Source organism: Macrobrachium nipponense, chromosome 29 (genome assembly GCF_015104395.2).
Source record: "Macrobrachium nipponense isolate FS-2020 chromosome 29, ASM1510439v2, whole genome shotgun sequence".
Lineage (NCBI taxonomy): Eukaryota > Metazoa > Arthropoda > Malacostraca > Decapoda > Palaemonidae > Macrobrachium > Macrobrachium nipponense.
Genome location: NC_061092.1, coordinates 850,762 through 874,753, shown reverse-complemented (window position 1 = coordinate 874,753; position 23,992 = coordinate 850,762). Strand labels below are relative to the sequence as shown.

The following is a 23,992-nucleotide window of genomic DNA, read 5'->3' as shown; positions in this document are numbered from 1 at the left end:
GTGCTGAGCGCTGGTACTTGGTTACGCCAGCCACGTTCACCTCTTTCTATCTTAAGGATGTTTCCCCACAGATCTGCGGACACGTTTCCCTGGGTCCTGTGGTGGCTGCCCAACACAGGTTGTGTAACTCATAGTTGCCCTTAACAGGGCACTTTTGTATCTTACCTAAGATGATTGTGTGGATGAGAGAATGAGTGAGTTGGCTGTCTCCTTCTTTCTCTTGTACCTTTCCTTCTTCCTTTTGGCAGGTTAAGGAATAGACACGTCATTCGCTGGACTGGTTTGATACAGGTGAGTAAGGTAGTCATACTGATAGTGTGGTCGCTTAATATACAAATATCAAACCCTCTATTTGGTAGCATATGCTCCACTCCTTGGCAAGGAGGAGTTGGGAGTAGTACAAACCCTGGTGTATTGGTTTGCTATTAGACAGTCAAAGTTTCTCTTTGGTTCCCGATACAATGGTTCTCCCATATACGTATCCTTGTACGTCACTCAGGGTCTGAGTGGTTAGATATCAATTTATCTAGCTTCTCAATGGGCTTCAGTCCCTTTCCAGAAGTCATTTCTTCTGGAAGCTGGACTGGTGGATAGGCCCCCACCCCAGGTTGGGTTTAGGATGTCTTGTACCTCCCTCCAAGTATGAGTCTATCCTATTGTTAAGACGGAAGGTTTGTTTTCACATATGAACAAATGACAAATTTTCTAATACAATTTGTATTTTTCATAGCTACAAACCTGAGGTCTTAATATAATACTGCCTGCCTCTAGCCGCCCCTCTGTGTGTTAAGACATCCTGAGTTGGGAAAGACTGACGCGGTGGCGTAGGTGAGTGGTACTTGACCACTCTTCACCCGATCTACGCTTGCTTTGCCAGATATCACAAGATTCCTTGGTTTTATCTGTTTTTTTAACCGGATCCAGCCAGGCGCTAGAAATTATCCTATTGTTGAGACCTCAGGTTTGTAGCTGTGAAAAAATACAAATTGTCCTAGAAAATTTGTCATTTTATGATGAAATTGATAAAAAAACAGGAATTTGTGGATATTTTCTCATAGAAAATACTGTGAATAGGTGAATTTTCTGCGAATAATGCGGGGAAATGTTCCAGAGAAAATCCGCGAATGCGTGAGCCTGGAGAACGGAGAATCCGAATACAGGGGGTCCATTGTAGTGTAGTTTAGTCATTGTAAGTGTTTGCTGTCTTGCTAATAGGACATTTTATTTACCAGAAGGGTTTCCTTCTCTGTCCATTTTGTCCATGCTGCACTTATTTCTTTCTCATTGGTTTCTCACTTCTGCTTCACAATCCATTGTATATCTCCAAGGTAACTTTCTTTCTCATTGCTTTCTCACTCCTTCACAGTTCAGTATGTCTCCAACATAACAGAAATGCTTTACCACATTCATTTTAACAAGGTCATTAGCTCCCCTCCTAGGCATTGGTCTTTGTGACACCATCTGTTACATTTGGTATACAGAATAGAGTTCACCCCTCACCTTCACTACAGCAACCACATGGATCTGGTCATCTTCATAAAGTAGCTCCAAAGAGGCCCTTTTTCTGGACTCCTCTCTAGCTGCTTCCATTTTTATTATAAAAACAAAGGATTCAACACTACTTAATCCTGATAGACACTGACATTTACTTAAATTCTTTTGAAACATCTGCCATCATTACTGCAAAGCTACAGTAACTTTTGGATAATAAATGTATGCAAAAGATTTGGAAGTTTCATAATCATCCCTTTGTTTAAGCCTGGAAAATACCTAAGCAAGGCTAAACATTGTAGACAGCTTATCAAGTGGCTTACTTTTGAAAACAGTGACTGAAACCGGCAGGACAAATGCATAGTTTTTAACATTGTATTCCTGTTAGTTTAGGTCTAAAAAAGGGATTTTGACGTAAGGAAAAAATCTATTTCTGGCGAATTGGCTCGTGTCCGCCAGCGAAATATCCTTTAATCTATTATTTCTAGGGTAATGTACTAACACATACCAGAGAATAAATAAATAAAGAAAAAGGTCAGTACAACTGACTCGCTCACCCTCCAAGAGGGTCGGTATGAACACTATGGCGAGTGAGACCACTACCACGAGCCAGAATGCCAATAGAAATCTCCCACTACAAAATCCCCACAAGAGGAGAGCCGACCCACAGAGTGGGCAGCAACTACTACTACTCCATCCCATGCTGCCGACTGCTGCGCCTCTGGTGGCCATCCTGAAGTTAGCAGACAATCTTGGGCGATGGGATGGGTAGGGCGGAATTTCGCTGGCGACACAGAGCCAATCGCCCAGAAATAGATTTTTTCCTTACGTCAAAATCCCTTTTCTGGGCTCAGCTCGTGTCGCTGCGCGAAATCGTACCAGAGAAATAGCACAAGATTGTAAAGAAAATTCAACAAAACAAAAAATAGGTCTCAAATAAAAAGGTAAAATAAAATAAAAGAATATAATTGCTAATAAAGATACATATACACAATGATACAAATTAGAATATGCTTAAATTAAACTTAATTCTAATATTTTCCTTAACTTAAGGTAATTTATATATATACAGGGGTAATATGGTATATCTGTACCAAATAGTTATCTGTGGAAAGATATGTATCAGAAATCCAGAGCAATTAACATAATAAGTTGAACAAAACAAACTCAACAATAATAACATATAAAGGAATGTATATAACTTAATATACAAAACCCGTAACCATTACAATAAGATGTATCCCCTAGCATAAAAATAAGGGGATGACATCCAAGAGATCAATATTCACAATCAATTGTGAGTGCCCCTAGCAAAAAAATAAGGGACACCCAACCACATCATCATAAAAGCAGCTAAGACACAAGGTAACCGTAGATGAACAAGGCAGGGATAGACGAACTGTTGGGTGAGGCAGGTAGAAAGGAGGACTGGATCTTCTACTAAAGATTAGGTAGAGTCGGGAAACTATGTTACCCGCTGCTACTGCTGAAAATTTCAGAGCTTCCAAGGACTTTAAGTAATGAAGTTTGAACACTGTCGGCGATTTCCATCAGTATACCTTTTTTGTTTTCAACTCATCGAAGTCATATGTTGGAAATAGTTAATTGAGGTGGCCTACTGCCCTGACATCATGTGCTTTTGGAAAAGAGTCAGGATTGGCTTGTTTAATGAAGTACAGGATTTGTTGCCTGATGCCTTTAATAGATAAAGTACCACCTTTTTCTCTCTTAAAGAGAGGACCCGATGAGGCGATGCGGAGGTCCTAGACAGAAAGGCTCGTAAGGTTGAAACTGGGCAAAGAGATACATCTTGTGGAAGGGGTAGTACCTTCCATGGTTCCCACCTCATCAAAGGATCTTCATTTTTAGCTATAAAACTACGTTCCGGAGAAAGTAGAACTTCCCCTGTGGGAAGGAACGTGAATATGATCCTGGGTCTCTGGATAAAGCCGACAGTTCTGAAAATTCTAGCTCCTGAGGCCAAGCTTAATAAAAATAGAGTTTTTCTTAAGAGCATAATAAACGAGCATGTGTCATTATCAGTTTATGAAGCCAGCTTTAGAACATCGTTTAAGAACCATGATACCGACGTAGGCCTTACAGAAGGTCTAAGTCTAGCACACGCCTTGGGAATAGACGAGAAGTAGGAATCTGTCAAGTCTATGTTGAAACCAAATTGAAAAATCTTTTTCAAGGCTGACTTGTTTGTCGTAATCGTGCTAGCTGCTAAGCCTTTTTCAAATAAGGATCTGAAAAAGGATATAGCCGAATTGATTGTCATGATCCTAATATCTGATTCTCTCAGGAAGGTTGCTAACTTTTTGACAGCAGCATCATACTGTCTCAAAGTTGAATCTCTTTTATCGGATTCCAAGAAGAGAATATTTTGAGGGTCAATATTCGCATCCCTTTTCGCTGCAAACTTCATGAAATCCATAAAGTTAGGGTTTTGAGAATCCCTGAGGAAGCGAACACAGTCTTCGTTTGTACTGACTGGGAGAGCCTGGGACTGGGAATCCGAAGAGGGCGAAGACCCCAGTTTCCAGAATAAGAGGGTACCAATTGCTCTTCGGCCAGTCTGGGGCTACTAGAGCCACTTGACCCTTGAATGTCCTGAGTTTGTTCAATACCTTCATGAGAAGATTCACTGGAGGAAAGACATAAATCTTCTCCCAGTTGTTCATTCTAGAGCCAGGGCGTCCGTGGCATAGGCCAGAGGGTCCAGGTTGGGGGCCACATAACATGGGAGTTTGTGGTTCGCTTGAGATGCGAAGAGATCCACTTGTAGGCCTGGAACTCTCTGAAGAATCCATTGGAACGAACTGTTGTCCAGTGACCATTCCGACTCTAGAGGTACTGATCGGGATAGAGCATCTGCTATGACGTTTCTCACTCCCAGCTATGTGGTGGAGGAGAGATGCCAACTGAACTTGTCCGCCAGGGAGAAGATGGCTACCATGACATGATTTAGATGACGTGATTTGGAGCCTCCTCTGTTTATACAATGTACTACCACTGCGCTGTCCAAGACTAGCTTTATGTGGGAGTACTTTGGCGGCCGTAACCTTTTCAGAGTCAAGAACACTGCCATTGCTTCCAGAACGTTTATATGGAACTGACGGAACTGAGGTGACCAGGTTCCTTGAACTTTCTTGAACTGGGAATATCCTCCCCAACCGCTTAATGAAGCGTCTGTGTGGATGGTAATTCCTGGTGGAGGAAACTGAAGGGGCACTGATACCGATAAGTTCTTGACTTTCGCCCACGGCCGGAGTCGATCCGTAGAATCAGAGGGACTGAGGATAATTTGTCCCTGGACCTGACATTTGCTCGTGAGCGCCAGATTCTGGTTAGGTCTTTCAGTTTGGCTTTCATCAGGATGTTTGTCACTGATGCAACTGGAGTGAACCCAGGATCCTTTCCTGAGTTCTTCTTGACGCCAGTTTGTGACTCAGAAATTGCTTGACTGACTTCGCTATTTCTTTCCTCTGGCTGATGAGAATCGACAAGTATGGGAGGATAGATTCCATTGAATGCCTAGCCACTGAAAGTTTGACTCTGGAGTGAGTCTTGACTTGGTCCTGTTTATCTTGAAGCCTAGATATTCCAGGAACTGAATCACTTTCAGTGTTGCTCTGTTGCATTCCTCGACTGTTGAAGCCCAGATCAACCAATCGTCGAGATACGCTACTACCATAACCCCTTGCGATCTTAGTTGTTGAACTACTACTTCCGCCAGCTTCGTGAACACCCTGGGTGCTACGTTGAGCCCGAAAGGAACTACCTTGAAGGAGAATGTCTGGTCTCCTATCTTGAAGCCCAGATACGGACGGAAGTGTCTTGCAATAGGGATATGATAGTAAGCGTCTGTAAGATCGATAGAGGTGGTGACGGCCCCACGGGGAAGTAAGGTCCGCACCTGCGAGATCGTGAGCATCTTGAACTTGTCGCAGCGAATGGCTAAGTTTTAAGCGGGACAAGTCTAAAGATTACCCTTCTTTTTTGTGAGCCTTTCTTTGGCACGCTGAACAAGCGACCTTGAAATTTTAACCTGTTGACTCTCGCTATAGCTCCTTTCTGAAGGAGATCCTCCGCATACTCCGTCAATTCCTTGGAAGGAAGTTGGCGAAAGGTCTGGATGGGGTGGGCTCGCTAACCAGCTCCAACCCAGGCCTTTTGACACAATGCTCTGAGCCCACTTGCTGAAGTTCCACCGGTGGCGAAAGTGAAACAGCCTCCCTCCTACCTGAAATTCCTCATTGGTTTTGGTAGCCTCCTCGGCCTCCCCTGAAATGTTTGCCTCTATTAAAGGGACCTCCCGATCCTCTCCCACGAAAGGATCGCTTACCTCTGCCTCCCTTACCCGAGCGGTCATACCTTCTGGGAAGCTTGACCCTCGAAGACCTGATTGTAGGCTGGAGAGAGAGCGTAAGAGGTGGGGGAGGGTTGAGGCTGAGGGGAGATAACATAAATCGGCTGCGATTGAGCCTTTGAGGTAGAGGGTGGGCTGTTTGCACCAAGGGAACAGCCGGAACCTGCTGAGAAAAGCGTGGCTGCTTCTTCTGGTAGGGCTGGAAACGTCTGGGTTTTTCCTTTGAGCCTTACCCTTACCGGCTTGATCCTGTCGTCTTTTGGCCGTAAGACCCCAACGGTCTTTAAGGCTTTGGTTCAATCTCGTAGCCTCTGCTTGAACCTCCTTCACCATTGCTTCTGGGAAGAGGTCTGCTCCCCAGATGCTTGACGTAAGCAACTTATTCGGCTCGTGCCGAATTGTTGCTTCTTGTAGGACATGCTTCCTACAATTCGTCCTAGCAGTGGCGAACTCAAACATATCCGACTGCACCGTTTGAGTCAAAGATTTGGTAAGAAGCTTAAAGAGTGGCTCCGATCCATAGGCAATGGTAGCCACCTCGGTCATAGCCATGGAATTAATGGATCTGGCTAACCGCGATTTGGAATCGAATTCCGCCTGAAATAGGCTATCGGGAAGCCTAGGTAGCTTCTCACCAAACTGCTCCATAGCACAGTCTGGTTTGAGTTTGCCAGCTGAGAAGGTGTTGGGCAAATCTTCCCACAATTCACCGGCTGAAGGAAGTAAAGGAGACGTAGGATCTGCTTCCTTCAGCTGAGCATGGAATCCCCCTTCTGGGCTGCTGGAATGGTGGTTGTCGCGATCTTTGTCAAGAAAGGGAGCGGGGTTACTCTCTTTCCATCGTAAAGATCGTAAACGGACTCTTAAAAGGTTGGATTTTCGTGTTGGAACAATCCATGTCCTCTAGACACCTGAGCCATTCTCTCTGAGCCTGGTCTCGTGAATAGAGGACTGTCTCCTTTGGTACCTTATCGTCCCGAGTCATGGCTGAGGCGGTGAGCCTGGCGTAGCCGATGAACGGAGGCTGAAGGTCTTCCGGGTAGAACTCGAAGTCTTCAATCCTCCGAGTTCCACATTCCGGGATAGAGATAAGCCCGTCCTGGAAGGGGGCGTATGACGCTACTCTCCAAGGGTTGTTCATTGAGAACGGAGGTAGAGAGTCATACGGGGGTAATTGGGCTCCACCTGTTGCTGAAAGATGGAGAAGGAAGACTAGTGGAGCTTGGCTAAGTCCGGCTATAATGTTGTCCTGAGAGGTGATCCTATCAGACAACCGGGAGATCATTTGTTCCATGCTGTTCTTCAGAGAACCAACCAGATCGCCCACTTGTTGCAACAGACCAGCGTTGGAGTCCAAAGCCGGAGCTGCTGCGGAGGTGGAAGGGTGGCTCTGAACCGGAACCAAGGAAGCGGAACTGACGACTCCGCTGGAGTATGAGATCTCTCCCTGGAGGATTTACTCCTAGAGGACTTAGAGCCGGACCCAGAAGCTTTAGATCTCTCTGCTCCGGGATTCCTAGCCGGAGACTTACGAGAGGAAGATGACGCCGACGCCGACTTTTTAGACGACGACGACGTCTTCGTCAAGGTTTTCACTGCTTGACCTTTGACCTTGGGTCTAACGAAAGCGTCAGGAGAAGTATGAAGTTCATTACCCGTAAAGCCTTGGAAGGATGGAGAGGTTGCAGGGGTAGAAGATCCAGTAGCACCCGAAGGGCATCCCCTTTGGGTGTCCAACGTACTTACCTCGACCAACAGGTTCGTTCTACACCTACCATAGGTTCAACATTAATATCAGCGTCGCGACTTCCGAGGAGATGTCCTGGCCTTGGTCCGTCAACGAGGCAGCCAGCTGTTGCTGGATGAAAGCGATAGTCGGGGCCGGACCTCTGCTGGGTCGACGTAGCCTGTAGCCTTGCCTCCGGGGAAGATTAGTACCGCCAACTTCTTCTCAAGAATGTAGGGCATACCCTTGGCGGCGTTCTTCCCAAAACCGCCGACCCAGGCCCGCAGGGTTGCCAGTGCGGTATCCCTCACAGCCAGCCGGAGCCTGGAAGAGAGGGTATTGATTAGATTTTAAGATTAAACTTAAAACTAAAACCAATTTAAAAGCTTAACTTAAAATTATAGGGGCTACAAACCCCATGAATTTTATCTTAAGTTAGGGATTAATGTAAAAAACTTAAGCACTATAACAAATAAGACCAGTTAACGGAGTTGGAATACTTACCCCGTCTAAGAGCTGGCTCACCAGGTCATAAACAGATGGTACACGTCTCGTGGTACCAGACCTGGATGTCCCCGTGCGGAGTCGCGCATGGAGCATGGGACCGGCAAACTTCATGTCCACATGGGTCTTGAAGTGTGGCGGCGCATCCCGGATGCTCACAGTTGGTGGTCTGTAAGTGAAAAGACACATGAGTATCTTAAGACTCTCACTTACAGGCTAAAGGACAGAGGAACTCCGTTGCATGCCGGAGCTCGGAAAAATTGGGCATAACCCCTCCCTTATCGCCTGAATAGCCTATAACCCCGGAGGAGATCCGGTGAAACAGGTAAGGAGGGGGGATGGTTTAAAGTAGCTTAAGATAAATTTAATAGTTTAACGAAATAGATCTTAAACCTATAAAACTCGAACGTACCGGACTAAGTCCAGTGCGTGGCGGAGTGTCGTAACTCAGCGAGACGGAGTGGTTAGAGGGACCAACTGTCTGCCCCGGTCCACCCTGCTGGGTGGACTAGCACCTTTCCGCTGGATGCCAGGTCTCCGGTAGTAAAGGAGCCCTAGTAAGGTGGGAAAGAGCGAGAGGACATACAGACTCTGGGCTAGCAACGGAGCGACGGAGTAGCAACGGAGGGGGGAAAGGCCAGTCCCCCCCCACCTTACCATCCGGCCGGACCGAGAAGCCGGAGAGGTCGAGTCCAGTCTGGGTCTGTTCCCGTCCCTCCTACTCCCTCCGCCTGGGGGGAGAGAGGGAGGCGGGCTCGGGTATGCGGAGCGAGCATGGGCAGACCGACCCACCCCCCCCGACTCTATGGAAGAGCGGGAGGGGGGGAAGGTGATGGACTGGACGGCGTCTGGCTGCCCCGTGATCACGTAGTGACCATGGGGCGGAAAGTACAAAACAATGGACAACCAGCTGATCAGAGAGATGCTATCGGGAAGCAACCGAACTGAAGAGTCGGTAGCATAAAGGCCCATGGGCCAAACACCTAGGCTAAACAAAGCCAAGACGCCTAAACCTAACCTAAACAAATAACATAAAAATAATTCAAATGAATAATATGAAAGAAAGAAAACAAAATAGTAGGAGAAAAAATCCAGGAGTGTACGATTAACCCGAAGGAAAGTCTACCACTCAAAAGCTAGCCGAGGCCGATACTAAGAGCCGTGGCTAGGGGGGGGGGGGGGGGGGGGGGGGGGTCTGGATGGAAGGAGCCTACATAAGGTAAACGACATGCATGCATGACAAAACCGTGTAGACCGTACCCTAAACAAAGCGGATGATTAAAATAGAGCGTACTTAAGTAAGGGGATGTTCTGGGTATGGGTGACCAAGAACGAACCCACCACGAGGCAGAACATGCTGCCATGCTTCGACCTAGAGTTCGTATTTATACCTAAAAAACGGCAAATACGGGCTCAGGGCCGGAAAAAACCAAATAGCAATAAACACTGAGTACTTAACTTAGCTGCTGCGATGGCTGCACGCTCCATGATAAAGAAATCCAAAGAAAAGGGCACAAAAAACACAGAGTAAAAAAGGCACGTGTGTATCGTGTGCGCTAACTGAAAAGGATGTCCACCAGAGGCACAGCAGTCGGCAGCATGGGATGGAGTAGTAGTAGTTGCTGCCCACTCTGTGGGTCGGCTCTCCTCTTGTGGGGATTTTGTAGTGGGAGATTTCTATTGGCATTCGGCTCGTGGTAGTGGTCTCACTCGCCATAGTGTTCATACCGACACCCTCTTGGAGGGTGAGCGAGTCAGTTGTACTGACCTTTTTCTTTATTTATTTATTCTCTGGTATGTGTTAGTACATTTACCCTAGAAATAATAGATTATAGGATATTTCGCGCAGCGACACGAGCTGAGCCCAGAAAGAATAAATCGTCAAAGTCAGTGACACTTTTGGATCATATACCATTAGTATTATCTTTAATGTTAAAAATTCATTTGGTACTGTGTAGAGATACTACTCCATTTTGAATACATTACATTATTATACTTATTGACTCTTGCCAGTATATTCAGTTTAGAAATTTTATAGGTGATTGCACTTTCCAGGTATGATTAGATGTGTATTCTTACACATGCAAACTAGAAAACAAAATCTCTCTTGGTAATGCTCCCAGTAACACTATTTTTCTTTGCCTTTAATATATTAGAAAAGATAACTTACTCGTATTACTTCAGTAATATACAGTGTGAAGAGTCAAGAGGAATAATATTAATGGAACATGCTTCGAAAATATTCTAGGTGTACTATACAGAAAAAAGCAGAGAAAAGGGTTAAAATACAAAAAAAAAATTATTTGTTTGGCTTCTTGCTAGAGAAAATAAAGAACGGGGGAAGTTAATATTGAGGCAGCTTCAGAAGGAAAACCACGTACAGTAAAAGGGAAACGGCTGTGCTGTGTCTGTGTAAATCTTTAGGTACATTTTAGTAGGGTAGAAAGTAAGTGAAGTATAATAGGTGGGTATTATACAAACAGAAGGAATTACCGTGGGTTAGCAAATAGTAGTGTTACAGGACCGAAATACAAGGTCTAGAAATGAAAGATTGTGGCACATATATTAAGAATTTGATATCTGAGTTCTTTATCTTTTATTATAGTATGGAAGAAGCTATGCAGGTGGACAGAAAGAGAGCCCTCTGGGAGAGACTACATGCAGATGACTCGTTTACCAGCTGAACCAAGGAATGTTTTAGAAATGTTTAAAAGACTGAAATTATGAATTCAGAGGAGAGTGGTTACCATTTTAAGCAAAACTAAACTTATGGTTGCTGATGAGGAAGCAAATGAGAGAATTCTCTTTGGGAAGTAGCCATGTTTTTTCAGTGAGAGAGGTGTAGGGGTAAACTCCTCTACTGTATATTGCGTTTGTATTACAGAGGACCACCATGCAAATTTTGGTCAGTTTCCTTGCTGTCTTCTTGAATATATATTTCCAAGCTTCCAGTAACTAACTCACAACCTTGTCATCAAACAGGTATAAAATGCACTTCTAGGCTTTTAGGTGGATATGTGGATTGCAGCAAAACCAATGGATGTTTGTGATTGGAGCTAAGAAACTATGGATTCAAGATGCTTTTAAACATAACATCAGATATTAGCATTTGTCACTTGTAAAAGGAATGACCCTATTATGTCATTTTGTGAGCTTAGTAGTAAACTGAGCATAGATGATTGGAGTGTTCTGATGATGCTACTTTTTCCTTACTCTGCCATTATACATAAGACGATTTCTCAAATTTTGAAAAGTTTTGCTGTAGTGTTGATTTTAAGTTATTACATTTTATATTTAAAAGTTGAATTCATTTGTTTATTTAATTGTACATTTTTTACAGAAATATTAACAGTTTCTTTAGGGAAAGAATTTTAATTTCTTCAGTTTCCGCAGGTGACGACTTCAGCGAACGTAGGAGTAGTAACTCAAGCTTAACCTCAGTGACCTCTAGGGGTTCAATCATGTCCCCTCCAGAGTTTAATGGAGGCCCTGGAGGAAATTCACAAGCAAATTTTTCAACCAAAATGTCTACCCTGAAAGGGAGACTCAGTGGTGCATTCAGTTACTGGACGGGGAGAGAGAAGTCTCCAACGCAAGAAAAACCATGTTAGTATTTTTAATGTGGTGATATTAAGGGGGCTGGCCATTCAATGAATGGTGGAACTAAGAAACACCTAAAAATTATGGATTTTATGTATTCAACTTACCAAGTAGTTACAAAGCTATAGTTTCTAAATCCGTCAGTAGCTAGTATTTTTGAAACTCGCCGTAGCACTAGTTTGTTTGGTGGTCAGGCGATACCCCTCTCCAACCCCCCCCCAACTCACTATCGGGGGAGAGCAGAACCAACACTGTACCAAAAATCAGTTGTTTCCTGCTGGCTGGTACTGTTAATACAGTTCAGTAGTCAGCAGAAATTTTGGGAATTTCAGTTACCGTCGCTCACTGTTGGAGTTATTTAGTGAAGTACTCTTAAATATTGGTGGCCTTTTTTGGAGATATTAGCTATTTAGGTGTTCAAATAAATAAGTTAAATAGATAGTATTGGGTTAGTGTACAGACATGTCAGATACTAGCCCAACAGGAATTAGGTATTGCAGCAAAAGCCACAATACAAGGATTGCTAAAGCTTGCAATAGTCCACATTCAATTTGCACAGGTTTTGTAGGGGACAAACTTGCACACTAGAGTGGACTTGTGGAGAATGTATTATTGGGGCAAGAGAACTTGGAAAATCTTGACTAGCTACTCGAACAAGTTACATAGAGATAAAAAGAGGAAAGCAGCTTCTAGAGCCAAAGCTAAAATAGTTAGTCAGGAATTGTCAAATGATAACTTCTCTTTCTGAACCTTCCCCATCACTGGTCAATCCTAGCATAATCTTGGCTCTCTTACACCTTTACCCGATGCTGTGGCCAATTTAGAAGCAAGAGTAAATAAGAATTGTTCCGACACTTAATACAAACCTGAGGTCCTTCATATAAGGAATTACTATTCATCGCCATCCAGACCGGTCGTAATAATATTTACTTAACTAACAAGGTCGTTTGGCAGTAACTACGCTTGTCTGATGGTTGGGAGTCCCGCCCGACTGGAGGTAAACATATCACTTTGCTTTCGACCGCTGGCGGGTGAAGACGTGTGCTCGCCTCTCTGCCCGCCTCTTTTGTGAGATTTTCAAATCCTGGCTTACTTTTCAACCTTTTCCTATTAGAATACTAGTGTGAAAGTCATTGTAGGTACTCAGTTTATATTTTTTTGTATTATTTATTTGTGGTATTGCATCACTGAAGAACATGCAGTCCCACGAAGTGGAGAAGCCCCCTCGCACCCCATCCAACTGGAGAGTGTGCCCTGGAGTGGGAGGCTGCAAGTGTGGGGCGTTTCGGTCCAGCAGTGCTGTGGACCCTCATCCTTTATGTCTAGATGCCAAGGGCATGAATGTGTCTCTTGGTCAGAGAAGCAGTGGGAGTTGTACGAGAAGAGGAGGAAGCCGCGTAGATTTGCCAAGGTGTCGTCGGAAAGCCCTCCCTCGACACCTCTGGTGACTGACACGTCGTCTTACATTCTCCCTCCTAGTCAACTCCCGCGTATGGGGGCTCTCTCCCCTTCGGGGGATGTGTCCCGCCCCGCCTCTTCGCTTGATTTGTTGAGTGCAGAGGAAGGAGTGCAACACCCCGACCTTGAGTGGTACTGGGGGGTCTTCTGTCCTTTCAGGGTAGGATTCTTCCCCCTCTGAGCGAATAGGGACCCCCCCCCCCATTAACCCGACTGTTGCTTCTGCTGGTGTGTCTGCCTCCGCGGGTGGAGACCATCCGCAGGTTGTGGCAATCCTTTGAGACCTCCCTAGGTCACCTCTTGAAGTCTCCAGGGGCTGATTCATCACCTGCCTGACTGCGCAGCCCCTGTCACTCATGGGGTGGAGAGAAGGACTATCACAACAGTGTCGACACCAGGTTATGCCACACCACCGCTCCTGGTGTATACCCCAGCACGTGACGATGGTCACCCCTTATCGGCCGCGGTACAAGCCCCGCTGCAATATGTGCCCCGGAGGGAGATGGTTCCTCTGCCGCCTGGGTTAGCTGTCCTTGCCCACCCTCTGACTTCAAGTGCCCGTACTTACTGCCCGTGGAAGTGCTGCTGCTCCCACTGCTCCCTCCGGACAGGTGGAGTTGGACCGTGTTGCTACCACAACTGCCTCAGCTCCATCCTGGATGGAGGACCTGTCAGCTGTCCTGAACAAGCTGGCAAAGAAGAAGTCCAGGAAGAAGAAGGTGGCCTCGCCCCCCCCCAAAGAAGTCTCGCTCAGAGACTTCTAAGGGTCTGTCCCGCTCCGGCAGGACAGGTGGGTCTTCCGCTGGTCCTCCTGTTCCTCCGGGAACTGGGCCCGTCTCTCCTTTCCTCAGGGATTGATTGATTTATTAATTCTACTGGCGTCGCAACAATGAGGTTATTGACGGAAGAAGAAGACGGGGACCGTAGGGGTACCGCTGGTACCTCTGTTCCCAGTTCCAGAGGTTCCACCTCCGGACCAGGAACCGTCTCGGCTGCTCGTGAGCGAACGCCACCGAGTGTACAATCACCAGTAGGTGATTGTGCAGCCAGGAACCAGACGCCTGAGTATACTCACCGTCAGGATCTAGGCACGGAGCGGAAGGTTGGCGATCACCAGACCAGCAATCACTCTCGCAGGCGATCCCCCGGTTCGCAGGGTTGACGTGATGGTCCCACCAGACCGTTCACATGTCGAGGCTGAGAAGAGGTCCCTCGGTCACCAGGTCCAGCCGTCGGCTGCTTCTGGTACCATGGCGCGTTTGAGAGGATGGTGCTCGCTCTCACCGCGTTAGTGGACACTACCAGTCACCTGACCGTCGCTCCCACCAGGACTGGACGGCTCGCACGACTGGTAGCAGCTCCCCTGATGCACAAGACCGATACTACCGTCCTCGGTCCAGCGCTTCTCCTCACAGAGACCGCTGGTCCAGACCTGCAGCTCGATCGCCACCACAGGTTGGCGATCGCCTGCAGTCCTCCCAACCCACCGGCTCTGCCTGGTAGGCAGGCAGGAGCGTCAGGTCTTCCTCACCTGTCCCTTCAACCTCCTGGGGCTGCACCGGGAGAAGCGAGGCGAACAGGAGTGACCGCGAGGAGCGTGCTCCTAAGGTCCCGCCACGAGAGCCTACGATCCTGGCTTGGTCCTTGGTACCTAGCAAATTGTACACTCAAGGTGGTTGGTGGAGACCCACGAGGGGTCTGGTGAGGTTCTTCCTCCTGAAGGAAGAGTGTCTCGAGAGGTGATTGGCCTGGATGAATCTGATGGTCCATTGCCTCAGGACATGATAACCCCCAAGATACAGAGGTCCCTTGCAGAGGTCATTGCACTGATTCGTCAGCACAACGACCTTGGGGAAGGATCAGTGGGTTACTCCCTCTGACCCTCCATCAAGTTGGAGTCGTTCTGGGGACCTAAGAAGGAACCCAGAGCGACGATGGGACTACCCCGGTCCACCTTGGCCGACAGTGTGTTGGACCAAGTGAATGCTCTCGTCTCTGGACAGGAGAACTCACTCAGGTCCAGCAGGTCTGACAAGTTCCTTCCCCCTCCTCTGCCTTGCCAGCGGCGTTTCTACGTGCCTTCAGTAGGCCCATTGCCATCCAAGGAGGTTGATCCGGAGATAGCTAGGCTTACTCCGGGAGTGCCTCTTCATCACCTGCTGTCCGAGAACCTCTTGTTCTCACAGCAAGAGGCATTGGCCCTGGAATCTATTTCCATGGCAGCTTTCCAGGCCGTCTCCTGGCTGGAGCTGTGGTCCCTCACGGTATCCAGGAGTTCTCAGCCTCTTTGGGACCTTTCATTCCCCAAGGAAGACTCGGCGTTCGGGAGACTCTGCCCTCAGTCCTGGAAGTAGGGCATCTCCTACCTTGCCCACCAGACGGCCAACCTGTGGGCCAACCTGGTTCTTAAAAGACGGGACTCAGTCCTGCCTTGGGTAACCAGAGCGGCCGGTCGAGAAGTAACGTTGGGATTACGAAACGGACCATTGCCGGGTTCCTCTTCTCTCTTCCCCAGAGAGATGGTGGATGCTGCGGTGGAAAAGCGGAAAACTGAGGACAGTGACTGCCTAGTATACCAGGCAGTTCAAAGACTTCTGGGCAGTCTCAATCAACTGCGGCCAAGCCTCGGAGCTTGGCTAGCATTTCCTCTGCTCCCAAGATGCTAGCACCGTCAAGGGCAGCGCAAGGAAAGACCAGCCTCCTCCTTTCTTTCCACTCGAGAAGTTGAGTTGTCAGCCCCTCCTCTCGAGGCCTCCTTCTCTCGGGCGGATGAGAGCAGCTAAACGAAAGGGGTAAGGGGAAAGAGGGAAATGCTAGGGACGGCATTCCCCCTCACCTGCTGCCGGAAGTTTGGGTGCCTGGCGAGCCATTGGGCAACTTGGCAGCGCTTCGGAGCCGAGAACCATTGGGTAGTGGATGTCCTTTGGGAGGGATACCTACTGCCCTTCGAGTCGAGGCCACCCCTCACTTCCCACCCGGTCCACTTTCAGACGTACGTACCCGGTTCTGCCAGGGACGTAGCACTGAAACAAGAAGTCAAGACCAGGCTGAGCAAAGGAGCTGTGGAGATTGTGCGAGATCAGCCACTGGGTTTCTACAGCCAACTCTTCCTGGTGGAGAAGTCTATGGGGGGCTGGAGACCGGTGATAGATCTCTCTCCCTTGAACTGTTTTGTTCGCCAGACTCGGTTCACGATGGAAACAGCACGCTCAGTGCTCGATTCCATCAGGGAGAACGAAGTCAAGTCCATGCTGAGCAAGGGAGCTGTGGAGGTCGTACGAGATCAGTCGCGGGGCTTTTACAGCCGACTCTTCCTAGTGGAGAAGTTCATCGGGGCGTGGCGACCGGTGATAGATCTCTCTCCTTTGAACTGATTCATTTGCCAGACTCGGTTCACGATGGAAACGGCACGCTCAGTGCTCGACTCCATCAGGGAGAACGACTTCATCTTGCTTTCGGTAGACCTAAAGGATGCGTATTTCCAAATACCCATCCACCAGTCCTCCAGGAAGTAGCTCCGCTTTATCCTCGATGGGACAGTGTACCAGTTCAGGGCACTTTGTTTTTGGTCTCTCAACTGCCCCACAGGTGTTCACACCAGTGTTCACTCTGGTGTCGGCTTGGGCCCAAAAAGATACAAAAAGCATTCATAGATATATTAGAAGGATATAATCCTTCAAACTGGAACAAATCTAATGAAAACATCTTGAAAATAATTGAAGAAGTTCCAAATAAAATCCAAGTGGTCAAGAGACTCATAAAGAAAATATACATAAACCAACATATTTCCGACAAAGAAAAAATGAATAAGGGTTAATCTTGTGAATATCCTAATTGATGCATTAGGGAAAAAGAATGCCAAAAGCATGCAAAACTGTGTAAGGTTTGGTATAGCATAGTCAATCCACAAAACCTAATCAGAAAAGATGTGCTGGCATTGCAACATTCCGACCCATCCACAGTGTGCTGAGGTAATACAAGATTTGAGAAAAGATACAGAATTTTTTGTTCAACATGTCTATCATGGATAGACAATGTTATTAAATCAAGATTGAATGTACAAATAGTTGAGGATGAAGAAGAAGAGGAAAGAGGAAGAAGAAGAAGAAAAAGAAGAAGAGGAAAACGGAAGAGAAGTAAACAAAAATGAAATGACAGAAAAAAAATAAGGAAAACAAAGAACAAGATAAAAGTATGGATGCAGAGATACTCATTGATACTACATATGAGGCAATAAAGCAGCATACCTACGAAAAGAAATAAATTACGATATGACAACAGAAAAGCAAATCCCGAAGAGGCTCTACCCAGATCTATACAATGACGGGAAAGAGGAAAAAATAGACAAGAAAGACAAAATCTGCAACCTTTTGAAAAGAGGGAATTGCAGATTTGGAGAAAGATGTTACTACAAACATCCTAAGATATGTCAAAACTATGAAATATATGGTAAATGTGCATACTTAGATGGATATGGGGATGATTGCAGAGATCTGCATCCAAAAACTATGTAAAAACCTAAAAGAAGGAAAAGGATGTTAGTTCGACAAAAAATGCAAATATATGCACCCTGTAGCCATGAATCATAATCAAATAAATAACCAACCAAGTAATAAAATCCAAAATAAGAAAGAAACAAATAAAGAGAGAAATCAAGAATATCAGGTAAAAGAGAAAAGCAAACCACCAATGAGATATGCAGAGGTGTCAGCAAAAAATTTCAAAGCATCAGCTCCGAAATTATACCCAAGAGATAATAACTGTATTTATTATGCAAGAGGATATTGCAGAAACGGAGAAAATTGCAGATTCAGACACAAAATGAATAATTATGTCCAAATATTATGGAAAAGTTGGATTTTTTAATGTCAGAATTTCTGGAAATGAAAAAAGAACAACATACCAGAACAGGAAAGAGACATGGGAAAATCCTTATTACTACCAGTATTAAATGAAGGAGAAAAAAAACACGCAAACCATCATAGTGATGAATGCGCAGGGTTTAGTTACGAGTAACTCAAAAAGAAAAATAGAGTACTTAGAAGAACTAACCCAAAATGAAAAGAAAATAGATATAATGATATAAGTGAAACCTGGTATTCAAGAGACTGGGAATGATGATCAAATAAAAGGGTTCCAAACTTATAGATCAGATAGAAAAAATAGGAATCAAGGGGGAACCGCAATATATGGGAAAGACAAAAAACAAGGAAAAATATATGAGAAATATAGTAACTCAGAATGTGAACTAATAGCGGTAGAATTTGAATCTGAAAAATTGATGAACATAGTAATATATAGACTCCTAATACTAAAGAGTTTGACTTAATAATTGAAAATTGGATGATATATGTAGAAATCACAAGGACTTGGACTATTCTCCTTATCTGGTGACTTCAACTTTCCTTTCGTAGAATGGAAAGAACGAATAGGAGATTGTGGTTTGTACTTATACATATCGAGAGTAATAGTAGTGCAGAAGATAAGAGGCAATTTGAAAAGCTATTAGATATGCTACTAGAATACAACATTCAACAAATAAATCACCTGCCAACAAGAAAGGAAAATACTTTAGACCTAGTATTTGTGAACGAGATGAATTATGTTAAAGAAATAATAGTTTATAATGCGAATATTTCAGACCATAATGTCATAGAATTAACAGTTCATTCCAAAGCAAGTGAAAATAGAGATAAGCAAGAAATGAAAAAGTGGGAAGGATATGGAAAATACACTTCTACAGTAAAAATATAAAATGGTCAGAAATAAATTATGAAGATTAAACAAAGATTGGGATAACATTTTCGTAAGTGATGACATAAGGGTAAATACAGAGATATTATATAAAATATTGGAGAAAATAGTGGAAAAATATATACCGAAGAAGAAAAGTAAACATCATTCATGCATACCAAGAGACAGAAGGATCTTGTTCCAGAAAATCAGAAAGTGGAAAAAAGGTCTTGCAAAAGAAAAAAATGCATGGAAAGTTATAGAACTAAAAAGTAAGATAGAAATGCAGAACAAAAGAATTATACAATCAAAAGAAAATGAAAAACGGGACTTGGAAGAAAAAACCCTATTAAATATCAAGCAAAACCCCAAACTATTATACGCATATGCGAAGAAGATGAATAAAAGAAGAATAGAAATAGGCCCTCTGAGAATTGAAGGGAGATTAACGAATGAAAAAAAGGAGATTTGCAACATACTGGCAGAACGATATAAGAGAGAATTCACCCCTAGAATAGATAATGAAGATAATGATATAGAATAAGGGATGAAAATAGTGAATATTTAGCTGACATAGATATTAATGAAGCTGATATTGTGCAGGCTATTAATGAAATTAAAAATGGAGCTGCTGAAGGGTGGCCTGATGGAATTCCTGCTATTTTGTTAAAGAAAGTAGTTCATTCTATCGCAAAGCCACTTGCAATATTATTAAGACAAAGTGTAGATACAGGCAAAGATTTATGATGAGCACAAATTAGCATATATTACCCCTACTTTCAACCTCTTTCCATATTTCGGCTCATTCCATTTTTGGTTTTGGCACAGATTTTTACAGCCGGATGCCCTTCCTGACACCAACCCTCCCTATTTATCCGGGCTTGGGACCGGCACCCATAAGGACTTGGTTGCCCCCCCAGGTGGCTAGAGTGCCGCTTAGGTTAAAAGGAAAATTTCACAAGACGGTGGTAAGAACAGCAATGCTGTATGGTACGGAAACAGCAAGCATGAGAAAAGCAGAGCAGAAGAAGGATGAATGGCAGAAATGAGAATCTTAGGTGGATGTCTGGGGTAACAAGAGTGGATAGGATCAGAAATGACTACATAACGGGGGTTCACTAAGGTGTGGAAGTATCAAAGAAAGTGCAGGAGGGGAGGCTGAGATGGTATGGACACCTGTTGAGGAGAGATGAGGACCACGCTGGGAGACTACTATGGGAGTGGAGGTGCAAGGAAGAAGAAAGAGAGGGAGACCAAGAAAGAGATGGAAGGACTGTGTGAGAGGAGATTTACATGAGAAGGGAATTGATGAGGCAGAAGTGCAAGATAGAAATAGATGGAAACGGCTCCATCCGAAACGGCGACCCCATATAAAAATGGGCAAAAAGCTGGGAAGAAGAAGAAGAAGAAGACCCCTACTTTCAAAAGTGGATCAAGACTAGAGGCAAGTAATTATAGGCCTGTGAGTCTAACATCACATATTATGAAAGTGTATGAAAGGGTAATGAAGAAAAATATTATGAAACATTTAATAAAAAATAAGTTTGTTTAATAAAGGACAACATGGTTTCGTACCCGGAAAAAGTACACAAACCCAACTATTAGTCCACGTGAGAACATATTCAAAAATATGAAAAGCGGAAATGAAACAGATGTGGTTTATTTAGACTTTGCAAAAGCTTTGATAAAGTAGACCATAATATATTAGCGAAGAAAATTAGAAAACACAATATCGTGGATAAAGTAGGAAGATGGTTAAAAGAATTTTTACACAACAGAAAACAGATAGTTATTGCAAACGACGAGAAATCGGATGAAGTCAAGGTAATATCCGGTGTGCCGCAAGGTACGGTGTTAGCTGCAATACTGTTTGTTATTATGATTGAAGACATAGACAATAATGTGAAGGATTCGGTAGTGAGTAGTTTCGCAGATGACACAAGAATAAGTAGAGAAATTACTTGTGATGAGATAGGAACGCTCTACAAAGAGACCTTAACAAAGATATGATTGGGCAGAGTAAATAGGATGGTATTTAACTCTGATAAATTTGAATAATCAATAAATTATGGAGGACAGAGAAAGAAAGCTATATGCATATAAGGGACCTAATAATGAGACCATCACAAATAAGGAAGCAGTTAAAGACCTTGGTGTGATGATGAATAGGAACATGTTATGCAATGATCAAATAGCAACTCTGTTGGCAAAATGTAAAGCAAAAATGGGAATGTTGTTACGGCACTTCAAAACAAGAAAAGCTGAACCATGATTATGCTTTATAAAACATATGTTCGTAGTCCACTTGAATATTGCAATATGATATGGTACCCACACTATCAAAAGGATATTGCACAAATAGAGAGTGTACAAAGGTCCTTTACAGCTAGAATAGAAGAAGTTAAGGACCTAGACTACTGGGAAAGACTACAATTCTTAAAATTATATAGTCTAGAAAGGAGAAGAGAACGCTACATGATAATTCAGGCATGGAAACAGATAGAAGGAATAGCAGAAAATATCATGGAACTAAAAATATCAGAAAGAGCAAGCAGAGGTAGATTAATAGTGCCCAAAACTATACCAGGAAAAATAAGGAAAGCACACAGGACATTAATCCACTACGCACCAGCATCGATAATGCAGCGTCTATTCAATGCGTTGCCAGCTCATCTGAGGAATATATCAGGAGTGAGCGTAGATGTGTTTAAGAATAAGCTCGACAAATATCTAAACTGCATCCCAGACCATCCAAGATTGGAAGATGCAAAATATACCGAAGATGTACTAGCAACTCTTTGGTAGACATTAGAGGTGCCTCACACTGAGGGACCTGGGGCAACCCGAACAAGATGTAGGTCTGTAAGGTCTGTAAGGTAAGGTCGGGATACGTCTGATGAGGCATCTCGATGATTGGCTGGTCCTGGCGAGCTCCCACTCGCAGTGCTACAAAGACAGAGATCGACTCTCGACTTATGTGCGAGATTCCCCCATAGCCCAACCTGCTGTGCCAAACCGCATGTGGAATGGTACCACCAGGCAGTACATTCCGTGTCTTCACAGCTGGCGGTTATCCACCATCTCCTGCGAGTGAGAGGCTTTTCTCGCCAAGCAGCAACAGAGATGGCTGGATCCTCAGATAGTCCTCTGCAGAAGTATACCAGGGAAAGTAGTCCGTCTTCTGTGGTTGGTGTCGTAGACGGTCTCTCTCTGCTCAGAGCCACTCTTCAGCAGGTAGCAAATTTCCTCATCTTTCTTTGCCAAGAGAAGCTCCTTTCTGTCTCCACAGTCAAAGGCTACAGAGCCGCCCTGGCCCTTGTCCTTAAACTGCAAGGAATCGATATTTCCTCCCCCATGGAAATATCTCTCCTAATGAGAGCTTCGAGAGGTCTTGCCAACCCAGGGAACTCAGGCCCCCCGCCCTGGTGAGGTGTGACTCTTGTGTTAAGGAGCTTGACTCGCAGAACCCTACGAGCCTCTCCAAGAGTCATCAGACAGGGATCTGACCCTCAAGACCGGTCTTTCTGCTGGGCCTGGCATCAACAAAGAGAGTAGGAGAACTTCACGGTCTTTCCTTCGGTGTTTAAACCACTTGAGGGGTATGGGGATCAGTTACGCTCAATTTCGTCACAGATTTCGTAGCAAAGACTCAGAACATTTTGGTTCCTGTTACGGCCTCTGAGAGAGGTCCGCTTCAGGTTCGATATGAAATAAACAAAAACAAAAAAAATTTCAACACCAACAGTTGAAACTGGGGATACGAATATAGAAAGAAACACTAACACAACAAGGTTTATTTACAAGCTTACTAACAAGGTAAATGCAGAATGGTATCTCCTATTTACATAAAAAAAAAAAAGAATCTTACACTGCATGAACTGGAGGAACAGCGAGGTAATTCAAATACTTGTTGGCAGGTTTAGTGACTCGAAGCGATGACTTCATAAAAGGAGAATGGTGATTGCAGACGTCTTCTTGACTCCGCATTGCAGAAAAATAATGTCTACTCTTGATACTTGAAAGGCAGGAACTCCCCAAAACCTCTAGCAGGACATTTTCTTCTTTGAAGTCTGCTCAACGTGGAGATAACTCGGTCGTCCACTCCTGAAGATGACTAGACCAGAATCCAACCAACTCTCGAGCAACTTTTCCTCTGATCCTTCGTCGGTCCCTTTTTCTCTTATCTCTCTCGGATGATCTCTGCTGCTGCTGATCTCTCACCGATAATCTGATCTGTGGCTCTTACTGAGGATATCTCTCAGTGACTAACTGATGAACTCTCTCTCTCCTACTTTGTCCATCGTATTTATACGGCATCCTAGGGGCGGGGGCCTACGGCGAGCATCACAGACTCCCGAGATTACCGGAACTTCTCCGAAGAATCTAGACGAGGTATTGCATCAGAAATCGCGGCGTTTCTCACATTACGTCGGCGCTGACGAGTTCCATAACCACTCCTGCCGATTCTAGAACCATCATGAGAACAGGCACCTCCAACACAAAGTGCTAATGCCTCCTTACTGCCGAACTTCTCGTAAATGCGTTTTCCTTTCCTTTATCTTCCTTTGCTATAAAGCAATTACCATCACAGTCCCTGACGCCAGGTTCGAGTCCTTCACGATCCCTTCCTTGGAAGACTTCACCGATAATGATGTGATGAGATGCTGCCTTTGTCCTGTGAGAGTGCTATATAGCTATCTGAAGAAAACTCGACACCTCAGGCCTGAGTGTCGACACCTTCTTCGTTAGCACCGGGGTGGACCAAGAAAGAAGTGTCCAGAACACTGTTCTTTTCTGGCTTCGTGAGGTAATCTGGAAAGCATACAACTCCAACAGGAGTGCCGACACCAGTACCTGTGGTCCGAGAGGCCACGAAGTCAGAGGCATTGGTCCAACCCTTGCATTCCTCAAGAAACTTGTCCGTGGCACTGGTACTGAAGGCAGGGGGTATGGGCCAACCAGACCACCTTCACCTCCTTCTACTTTCGGGATATTGCCCACAGGTCCTTGGATACTTTTTCCTTGGGACCCATGGTGGCTGCTCAACAAGTTGTGTAGCTTACCCAGCTTCCTTACCGTACAAAGATAGCATCTCGTCCTTGTGAGAC

At 44.9% G+C, this 23,992-nt stretch overlaps 1 protein-coding gene across 2 annotated transcripts in view; it reads left to right on the top strand.

Annotated features, from left to right (window-relative positions):
• The window catches only part of LOC135206034 (late secretory pathway protein AVL9 homolog), a 188,632-nt gene that overhangs the window by 9,467 nt on the left and 155,173 nt on the right, over positions 1 to 23,992 (top strand). For both annotated transcript variants that reach the window (XM_064237207.1, XM_064237208.1), the window contains exon 3: positions 11,487 to 11,699. In XM_064237207.1, coding sequence (XP_064093277.1) covers positions 11,487 to 11,699 — 213 coding nt within the window. The remainder of the gene's footprint in view (positions 1 to 11,486; positions 11,700 to 23,992) is intronic.